At 53.5% G+C, this 10877-nt stretch overlaps 1 protein-coding gene across 1 annotated transcript; it reads left to right on the plus strand.

The window, feature by feature from the left end:
- Positions 1–623: 623 nt before the first annotated feature.
- KLHL17 (kelch like family member 17) lies at positions 624–8953 on the plus strand. The gene is made up of 11 exons (XM_010164618.1): positions 624–861; positions 1363–1484; positions 1956–2177; positions 2952–3068; positions 4208–4421; positions 4512–4656; positions 5212–5379; positions 5739–5827; positions 6830–6903; positions 7946–8127; positions 8725–8953. The coding sequence occupies exons 1-11, from the start codon at positions 651–653 to the stop codon at positions 8951–8953; spliced, it is 1773 nt and encodes a 590-aa protein (XP_010162920.1). The 5' UTR covers positions 624–650.
- Positions 8954–10877: the final 1924 nt, after the last annotated feature.

Here is a 10877-nt window from a genome sequence, read left to right on the forward strand (position 1 = left end):
TTCTGGAAGCTGGAAGGGAGCAGCCACCACTCAAAGAGCTGTGGTCCATAGCATCACTCTAGTCTTTTAGGATATGGGATTCCCGGGTTATTTTTTTGTTTGGGTTAATCAGGGTTGTCACATTTGCTGTCTCCAGTCATCTATTTAAGCTGTGTTTGATCAATGCAGGACTGGCATGCCCCGGTGAGACTTTTAAGATCAATGCTTCTGCTGCTGTTGCATGGAAATGCACTTTGTTAGGTGGATTTAGAGATGGTGCAACTTCAAGGAAAACCAGTGTGAGCGTATCTGTAGTAGAGCAGTACCCTTCTGAAGGCAGGTAAGGAGGGTATTGATCCAGAGATGAACACAGCTGGGGAGCAGCGTCACAGAACAGAGAATTCTGAGTCTCAGCATCGCTTTACATTATTTGTGTTCTTCCAGGGACTGTCTCCTGCCCATCACTGATTTATGAGCAGGATGATGTTTCCCTGGCAGGTGCTGGTTGGACTGGAACTGTTCTTGCACTGGGTGTTTGAGCAGTGATGGGCATACTTGTGGACAATGGGAATTGTCTGGGACTAGATCTCTTCCTGCCTGGGTAATTCTTTGATTTTCCCCCATATCAGTGCCACTGAGAAGGGAAAACCCACCATCTACCACCTGCAGCCATGGAAGGGGGTGTGCAGCTCCTCAACCGTGATGGCCACAGCATCTCCCACAACTCCAAGCGACACTATCACGATGCCTTCGTGTGCATGAACCGCATGCGTCAGCGTGGGCTGCTCTGCGACATCGTGCTCCATGTGGGCACCAAGGAGATCAAGGCCCACAAGGTGGTGCTGGCGTCGTGCAGCCCGTACTTCCACGCCATGTTCACAAGCAAGTAGTGTCCTCTCTACCTCATGGCCAGGGTCTCCCTGCTCTTCAAACCCTCTCTTCCCTGCAAACCCCTCCACTTTCTGTCCTGCTCCCCGTTCTCACTGCCCTACCCTATGGAAACAGATGCCTATATTTCATCTCTGTGAGCAAGTGCTGTAATGTTCCTTGCTGCAAACCCCTCCATTTTCTCTCCTGCTCCCCGTTCTCACTGCCCTATGGAAACAGATGCCTATATGTCATCTCTGTGAGCAAGTGCTGTAATGTTCCTCATTTGGCTCCCTTTGCCCATAACCACCTGCACAGATATCTTGGTGCCCATCCTGCAGACATGGATGCCATTCCCTAGAGTATACTGCTGCTTCTCCTTGCTAAGAGCTGGGCAGGAGCCCTTTCTGGGCTGTGAAGGTGGATCTGTCTTGTTCACTGCATGGTCAAGTCTTCCTGAGGGGAAGCAACCCTGCTGTGGGACATTGTTCATGTCTAGTATCTATGTTTTCTCAGATGAGATGAGTGAGAGTCGCCAGACACACGTGACACTGCATGACATTGACCCACAGGCCCTGGAGCAGCTGGTGCAATATGCCTACACGGCTGAGATTGTGGTGGGCGAGGGGAACGTGCAGGTAAGAGCTTCCCCCCAAATCTGTCTTCTCCACAAAACCATTCTATATGAGACTTACCTCCTGGGAGCTCTTCTCTCCCTCTGCTCAGCACTTTCAGCTGTAGTTCTGTGATGGCACCTGCCTCTAGCAGTGATCAGGGAGTTCTTCTGCTCCTCTGCGTCCAGAGATGTGGATCCTGCAGCTGCCATGGCTGGGAATGGCTCCTCAAAGCATTGTGCAATGCCCAGGTCTAGTCCTGAGCATCTGCCATTCTCCTGCTGTTTCCTGGACCTGTGGGGAGTTACTGGTGTCCTTCTCAGCTCTTCTTTAGCTTAGTCTCATTGGAAACAAGGAATGCTTTGTTCTCTGTGTGCTTGTGTGTCTGAAGGTGCTCAGTAAGCCTGTTCTGTTATTGACTTGCAGTGAGATGAGGGTGAAAATGGTTTCCTTGCCTTGGAAACTCTCTTTTCCCCCATTCTTTTCTACTGCCAGACACTTCTTCCTGCTGCCAGCCTGCTTCAGCTCAATGGTGTGCGGGATGCTTGCTGCAAGTTCCTACTCAGCCAGCTCGACCCATCCAACTGCCTGGGGATCCGGGGTTTTGCTGACACACATTCCTGCAGTGACCTCCTCAAGTCTGCGCACAAGTATGTCCTCCAACACTTCGTGGAGGTGTCCAAGACAGAGGAGTTCATGTTGTTGCCTCTTAAACAGGTGAGGTCCTGATGGGAGCGTGAAGGTATAGGTGTGGCAAGGCTTTTCATCCTCTGTCTTGGAAGGCACAGTGTACGTGTGAAGAACCCAAGGAAGCTGCATTGAGGGGACAGGGTTTGGCAGGGGAATGTACCCAGATTCTGTGCTTCGGTCCTCTCTGGAGGAGAGGACAATACATGTCTCTCAACGGAGAGATGATACAGGGAAGAGTGCTGTCTGAGAGTGAGCTTAATCCCATGTGAAATAGGGATGGCAGGGTAGCACGTTCCTCGGCAGTGGGGAATGTGGCAGGAAGAGGAGGGTACATATCTCCACTTGTCCCAGCTCCCTGTCCTCGGCTGGTGAAGTCAGTGTGCTGAGAACAGCCAGGGCACCTGGTTCTGTCCCATGAAATATTGAAGGGACACCTGCAAGCAAAGTCATCTCCCACATCTCACTGATCTTGATTGGAAGTGTCAGGCATTGCAACGGCTTCAGATGTGGAAGGGGAGAATGAGCCAAAGAAGGTGACTGAGGGCAGAGCTGTCTCCACACCAAGGAAGGGGGGAGCACAGCTACACCTGCCTGGTTTGAAGGACCCGATTGCTCTGTGGATCCTTCTACATCCAGTGAGGAAGAAGAGGTGTACCCCCCTCAAGCACCAGCAGCTACAGGAGGCAGAGCCTCTGCCTTTCACAGTGCTGTTCTTCTGGGCCTGTTACCTGGGTGTGTGAATGTGTCCTCTCCTCCCAAACCATACCAACCAACACTTGCCCTTTCTACCCCGCTCTGCAGGTGCTGGACCTCATTTCTAGTGACAGCCTCAATGTGCCATCAGAGGAGGAGGTGTACCGGGCTGTGCTCAGCTGGGTCAAACATGATGTGGACAGCAGAAGACAGCACGTCCCCAGGGTGAGTCTGCTGGGGAAGGTGGCCTGGTCCTACCCACCAGCTCTGAGTGCCTGGTCTAGTTGGACACACGGCTGAAGGAAGCTGCAGGGTGACCAGAGGGCAGGGATAGCAGGTCTCTGCCACCACTTCCAGTCCAGACATAGATGAGGGTGTTGCTGAGAAAGTTCAGTCTTAGAGAGTGAAGTCCAAACCATTGACAAATCTGAGGGGGATGCCCTGTCTGACCCCTGGCAGCTTGGGCATGTGGAGCTCTGGGGAGGGTGTGGGCAGCAGGAGAGGTCAGCCCTGCCCACAGTCTTCCTGAGCTTCCATGTGCATGCTCAAACAAAAAGCTCAGGCAAATTTGAGCAGGGACTTGTTTTAACTCATGCTTTTGTCTCTCTGCATCTGCACCTTGGAGCACGGATCTGCCAGCGTCCTGCCTGCCAAAGGTGCAACTGGAGAAGACGTGGTTGAACCCTTTCTTACGGGGCTGACAGTGCTTGGCACAGTGTGGGCACCCTCTGGATGCAGCCTCGAGCTGCAGTAGAGACTGTTGGTGCCTCCACCAGCCCCAGCTTCCTGTCATCTCTCATGCTTCCAGGCAGGCAGCGGGTTGGAGTGATGGGAGGAAACATCTCTAGGTGTCCTTCCAAAGGCTGGGACTGAGATAGGGCAGGATGAGGAAGACTCTGTCTGAGGGTTTCCCTTGGGTTTCCACCTACCCCAAGGCTTGACCCTGAAGAAGTTCTGCCTCCACCTTTGCTGGTTGTGTGCACTCAAACATCCCTCTTGGGCAGTGCAGGGAACACAGGGTGTGCTGGGCAGAGGGAGGTGGTGTCTGGGCTCTGCAGCCCCACAGTGAGGATCGCTGCTTGTAGCATGAATGCTGGAAGAGAATGTGGGTACCAGTGGAGATCTGGGGTGTCACAGTCAGGCTGAGGGCTCCTGACTCTACAGAGACATTAAGGCTGAATTGCTGCATGTGCTTAGGTGCCCTTTGTCACCAACTGCCTGTCCTGCCAAGTGAGCAGGATGACATCTCCAGGTGGATGGAGTCAGCCTTGCTGGGGCCCCCAGGGTTTGTAGGGGAGATATGGGGGCAGTACTGGGAGGAACCCTTCCCACCCTGCAATGGGGTACAACTCCTCTCCCCTCAGCTTATGAAGTGCGTGCGGTTGCCTTTGCTGAGCCGGGACTTCCTCATGAGCAACGTGGACACAGAGCTGTTGGTGCGGCATCACTCGGAGTGCAAGGACCTGCTGATCGAAGCCCTCAAGTACCACCTGATGCCAGAGCAGAGAGGGGTCCTCAGCAACAGCAGGACGAGGCCACGGCGCTGTGAGGGGGCCAGCACCGTGCTCTTTGCTGTCGGTAAGGCTCTGCCACGTCCTCACGCACACGCAAACCCCGTCCCGAGGACCTTGGGCTGGTGTTTGCTCTGTGTTGCTGTCCCGTGTGCAGGTGGAGGGAGCTTGTTCGCCATCCACGGGGACTGCGAAGCCTATGACACACGGACGGACCGGTGGCACATGGTGGCCTCCATGTCGACTCGCAGGGCCCGCGTGGGCGTTGCTGCCATTGGGAACAAGCTGTACGCTGTGGGCGGGTAAGGAGGGCACGCGGGGAGCTAGCAGGGGTGCCATCAGCAGCCTCTGAACAGAGCCGGCGGTGAGAGTGGTACAGAGATGGCCAGGAGATCCTCCCGTGAAGCAATCCAATGTCTCCAGGTTACTACCTGCAGGAGTAGCAATTAAAAAGCACTTCCCTGCCCCTGTGGTTGTGAGCAGTGGGTTTGCTCGCTCTCGCTTTAGTGCTGGCGACGTCCTGGACTTGCCACCGTCTCCTCCCTGTTTGCCTTCACCCTGTGCTGCAGGCTGTTGGGAACCTGCTGGCTCCCCAGCCCACCTCTGCCCCAGCGTGTTGGGCTCTCAGAGACCTGTTTTCCTTGCAGACCCCAGGGAGAGCTCAGCTAAGGGCTCTGCGCTGTCAACAGAGCTTTGGTGCGCTCCCCAAGGAATGTGGGGAGAGGGGAGGGGTGCTGACAGGGACCCAAGGCAGGCTCTGCTATCTAGGCTCATGGTCAGCTCTAGGACCAGCCCATAACCTCACCTGTGATCCAGGCTTCCCAGCTCTCACATGTTCTCTCTTTTTCTCCCTACAGCTATGATGGGACCTCTGACTTGGCCACAGTGGAGTCCTATGATCCTGTCACCAATTCCTGGCAACCTGAGGTGTCCATGGGCACCAGGAGGAGCTGCCTGGGTGTAGCAGCGCTTCATGGGCTTCTCTATGCTGCTGGGGGGTACGATGGGGCCTCGTGCCTGAACAGGTAGGGCATTGCTGTGCCACAGGCTCCTCCACTGCTCTTGCATGCACTGTCCTTGGCACTGGGTGCCTGGGGAGCCCACCAAGGCTGGCTCCTGAGAGATGGACTGGCCTCAGAGTAGATGTCTTGCAATCCAGCTCTGTCTTCCAATGTCTTTGGCCTGGGCAAAGTTTCTTCAGGGGAAAAACCATTTTGTAGCCCTCTGCCACAACAGAACACGGCCTGTGTCAGTTCTTCCCTCCGTTCTCCCTGTCTATTCCCAAGCTTCCTTGGGAGCTGCCCCTGAGGGCCTGTGTCAAAGAGCTTTGACCTGGGCTTTGCCAGTGTCACACCTTATGTTCCTGTGTCCCTGCCTGCTGCAGCGCAGAGCGGTACGACCCTCTGACAGGCACCTGGACGTCCATCGCTGCCATGAGCACCAGGAGACGCTACGTCCGGGTGGCAACACTAGGTGGGTGATGGCATGAGGTCCTGACTGGCTTCTGTGCAGACTGTCTGTTGCATTTGTGGTGGTTCCTTTTGATGTTCCCTAGCTGTGAGTCCGGGTAGCCCAGCCATTCCTCTGCCATGTCTTGCCTCTGTTCTCCTCCTCGTTCTCCCTAGTAATTGGGTTTCATCACATTATGGAGGCAACTCTTGAGGGGACCCACAGCTTGTTCCTCAGCTCCTTTGTGCCTCTTCTACTTTGGAGCAAGAGGTCTGGCTTTGGATCATCACCTGTCCCTAGAAAGGAAGAGACAACCTTACTACCCCTTCATTGTGACAGCAGGACAGTCCTTTTACTGATGATCCAAGCAGTAGTGTGGGATCAAAACTGTCTCTGCCAGGGGTGTCACAGCATTAGGCTGTGATGTCTCTTGACTCCATTGGAAGAGTTCTGTCCTTAAGGAGGATGCAGTGTGAGAATTGTTTAGTGCAGCTATGGGGTTATGCAAGTACCATTCTCCACCCTAGCAGGTGCTGGACCTCCCTGGGGATGCCAGGGTAACCCGCTGCTCCCCACCACCATCCCAAGAATTGCTATGTGGTGGTGTTGTCTCCATGGTGCCTCTCCTCTGCCCTGTTCTCTGGTTTCAGCTCTCAGTGCTGACTCAGAGGTTCCCTCCCCTCCATCACCAGCTCCTACTCTCTGCCACAGCCTTTATTGGTGTTCCCCTGCTCCAGCCTCTGCTGCTAAAAATAACCCATTGCTCTTGCGGGGAGCACTTGCAACTCCCATAATAAGGGGGTCAAGAAGTGGCAGGTGAACGAGCTCTTTGGGAAGCACGGCAGAGAAATGATGAATATTTCACAATGCTCTGTGCTGCAAGGGGAGGGGGAGCTGGGAGAACACTGCTGAGAGGAGCTGGGCTGCTACCTACATGGGCACCCTGTGCAAGAGTTGTGGGAGGCTGTGGTGGGACTGGGACATGCTCTTTAGCTGACTCGTATGTATGTGGGACTCTCTTTGCAGAAGGCAACCTCTATGCTGTTGGGGGATATGACAGCTCATCCCACTTGGCCACGGTAGAAAAGTATGAGCCTCAGGTAAATACAAGAGAGAGCATGCCTGGTGAGCCTTTTCCTTCTCCCCTCCTGATGGGTTCCTGAAAGGGCCCTGCAGAAAGCTGAGGGCCACACAAGTTGCTAGAGAACTTAGCAGAGAGTGAGAAATCAGCTATACGGGGTCTCTTAGCAATCCACTGCCATAGTTTAAGATGTGACCCCTTCCCAGCACAGTGTTGCAGTGCCGTGGAGCAGAAGGTGTGTCCATGTGAGCCTGTGCAGCACAGACCTGCCTGCCTCCTTGGAGACTTAAGCTACCATGTGTGACCATGAAAAGGAGCGGGTACCAGCCCTCTCCCCAGCTCTTCTGCAGGGGCAGAGTATCCAGAGTGCAATCCAGAGCACAACGAGCCAAAGGTCATCCCTAGAGGTTCCAAGATATCCCTTTGAGATTTTCAACCACCAGAACACTCTCTGTCCCCGTTGCCTGTAGGCCAGCTCATATTCTCTAGGAAGAGCAGTTCTTGTTCATGCCCTGAGCTGTTTCCAGCTTCCAGCTGAGGTCCTTGCTGCGTGCACACCCAGAGCGGTTAGCAGGGGTTGTGGCAGGCTGGGGGTGTGTGTTGGGCCTGGGGTCTCACAGCTCTGTTAGAGCAGGGTAGGTGACTGTAAAAAGATCAAAGAGAAGGTCCTGGAGGTTTTTCATGAGCTGTAAAGCCACAGTCATGACTTGTACAGATCTGAAATAGATACAGCTCAACCCCCATGACTGGGCTGGGATTCAGCAGTGACGTGACTGGTGGCCTGGCACGAGGATCTCTGTGCTCAGGTCCCTGGGATGGCAGGACTCCTGCCAGCTGCTGCTGTGCTCTCCTGAGCCACTCAGCAGAGTCTCTCCTGGGGTCTGAAGCTCTTCCTGCAGGGAAAGAACTGGCATTCTCCCCAAAAAGTCTTTTTAGGGAAGGACCATTATGTCAGGAGCTCTGTGGTTAGAGCAGGACTAACATCACCAGACTGGAGTGACAGGGATACATGGAAAATGACTTGTACATCTGGCTCATGACCAAATATTGCCTCTTCCCAGATCAACACCTGGACACCCATTGCCAATATGCTCAGCCGCCGGAGCAGCGCCGGCGTGGCCGTGCTGGAGGGGATGCTCTATGTGGCTGGTGGCAACGATGGAACCAGCTGCCTTAACTCAGTTGAGCGTTACAACCCCAAAACCAACACGTGGGAGAGCGTGGCACCCATGAACATCCGTAGGTAAGGAGCTCTGCCCCTGCCACCCTCCTGAGCTGCAGGGAAGCCTCAGCTGCTGCATCAGGAGCAGGGATCCCATCCCACCTGGAGCCTTGCCTCGCTTGGCACTGCAAGCCATAAAATGCAGACCGAGCCCCAGGGTTGTGCAGCTGGTTGGGTCTCTGCTCCCAGGGATGGGTGCACGCGTGCCAGGAGTGGGGATGTTGTGCTGCAGGTGTTTTCTGCAGAGGGATTTATCTCAGCAGTCTATGTGGCCCTAAAGAACCAGGTGGCTGAGGCCACTTAGGAGATGTTCCTTGGCTGTGGGAGGATTTAAGGCTTGGAAGTCCAAGGATTATAGTCTCCTAAGGCCTGTTATGTAGAGATGGCACTTCTCCAGAGGGAGGAGGGTATCAGAGTGAAGAGCTGAGGCTCTCTGCTGCACTCTGCCACTGTTTGAGCCCCAGTAGTTCATTTTCACCGGGCACTTGTGAGGCTATGCACTCCCTTTTGTGGGTGGCAGAGTTCTGACCAGTTCACCTGAGCTGCTGATCTCCCCTACACCCCACATACACCGTGTTTAAGCCTCACACCTCTGTGGTCTCTGCATGTTCATTCCAGGAGCACCCACGACCTGGTGGCCATGGATGGGTGGCTGTACGCAGTGGGTGGCAACGATGGGAGCTCCAGCCTCAACTCCATCGAGAAGTACAACCCTCGTACCAACAAGTGGGTAGCAGCCTCGTGCATGTTCACACGCCGGAGCAGCGTGGGGGTGGCTGTACTGGAACTTCTCAACTTCCCACCCCCCTCCTCGCCCACCCTGTCGGTGTCTTCAACGAGTCTTTGACAAAGAATCAGGACCTACCTTACCTCAAGGGGACAGGGGTGCCTGGCCGAGCGCTAGGCCAGCGTGGCCCGTCCCACGGGGCAGCCGGTCGCTGTAGGAGGAGAGCGAAGGTCCTGGCTGCTGCCTCCAGCCCCAGCACTCCTGTGAACCCCCGGAGCCATCCCCACTCTTGGTGCACACATCGGATCAGCACGACCACGGCAGTTAGAAATGTGCTTCCTGGATGAGCACCCTCCTTCTAGAGGGTGAGGAGAGGGGATGCTCTCTGCTCCGGTCAGACCCATCTCACCACTCACCCAAAGGCCGTGTATTTTCTTTGGGGAGGGGAAACTTTCAACCATTGCTGCTTTTCTTTTTGGATTCATGTGATCCAGCCGTGCCATACATATGAGCACAGCCAGCCTTGGAGGCTTCCAGGAGTCCTGTGGGGTGGCAGAGGTGGACAGCACTCCTCCAAAGGACACGGCTGAATGTGCAACAGCTCCTCTGAATGTCACTGTAGCCAAACTCTTTACCAAGCCTATTGTGCACTGTTAAAGACTCTGAGGCCACTGTATGGTTCTCAATGGTGTCTAATTGATGCCTTAAAATACACAAATGAAAGAAGCCCAGCTAAGGGACAGGGTCTGGAGGAGGTGAGGGTTGGAGACAAAACTGGATGCAGCATCTTGAACCCTCCAGCATTTCCATGCTCAGCTGGCCTCACCTCATTCATGAAGATCCCAGCTGGGGAGTCCCCAGCCAGGCAGATGGGTTGAAGGACCTTGTTTGCATCCATGCCATTGCTGTCCCAGGTTCAAGTGACCGTGGCTGCCTGCTCTCTGCACGTGGTCCTGGTTCACAGTTTGACTGGGAATGGATCAGCCTGTTTGCTGTTCTCCTCTCTGCAAAGCAGATTCTGGGTTTATGGAAAGGTATTGGTTCTTAAAGAAGAACAGTCCAGCCTTCTGTATGAGGAGGATTGCCTGGCGTTACTTTTTTTGAGTGTTACTTTTTTTTTTTTGCCTTTTTTTTAATTTGAATGCTAATATTTTAATTTTTACTGACTTCATATCCCTTTATTTTTTACACTACCCTGATATTCCTCATGCCATCTGCTTTTCAGGCAGCAGAAGGGATGCAATTACTTTTCTCATTTGTTGAGATGATGACTGTGTCCTGGAAGATGTTCTCTATAGATGTCTGGGTGTGTGTGTGCGTGTGTGGGATACGGTACGTACAGTGAAAAAGGCATGGAAGGGACCATTTGCAATTAACAACTCCCTGGCAATTAAGCAACCACTTTAATTAACTAAAGGTTGAATAAATTAGTACTGTAAGTCACAGGCCTGTCCTAGACCCACCTGTGCCATGGAACCTCTTGGGTGGTGTTTTCAATGCGTAGGATGTGTGTGTGAGCCTTGAACTGAGCCATCAGATCAGGTGTTCTCCACATTATATAGACTCAACCACTGGTACCTCAATAGTGTTCAAATGTAGCATTGGAAATATGGTCTAATTGTTTGGTTTGAACTCATTCCTTTATCCTTTTTTCCCACCTCCTTCTCATTTCTCTTTTACAGAGTTCAGATTTCGCTCGTGGTGGTATTTGTTGGCCTGAATTTTCAAGGGGCTTAGAGATTTCTTCTTTTCGCTTTTCTTTGGGGTGAAAGGAGAGTTTGAGGTGAGACAGGGACTCCCCAGCTTCAGACAATTTTTATAGCAATCTGATTTCTCCTGGACAGGTGCCTGCATGTTTTACAAGCCCACTTACAGTGCCTAACATTGGACACCTGAAATTACCAGCAGCTTCTGAAAATCTGGGCTGCTTCTCCCCCCAGCCTCTCCCCAAGGACAGTCTGAGCTTCTTGGGCTGAGGAGGTCTTTTTAGCTTTTAGAACAGACTCAAAATCTGCTGTTCATTCCCCTCTCAGTTGCCAAGCCC

Source organism: Antrostomus carolinensis, unplaced genomic scaffold, assembly GCF_000700745.2.
Source record: "Antrostomus carolinensis isolate BGI_N321 unplaced genomic scaffold, ASM70074v2 scaffold26733, whole genome shotgun sequence".
NCBI lineage: Eukaryota > Metazoa > Chordata > Aves > Caprimulgiformes > Caprimulgidae > Antrostomus > Antrostomus carolinensis.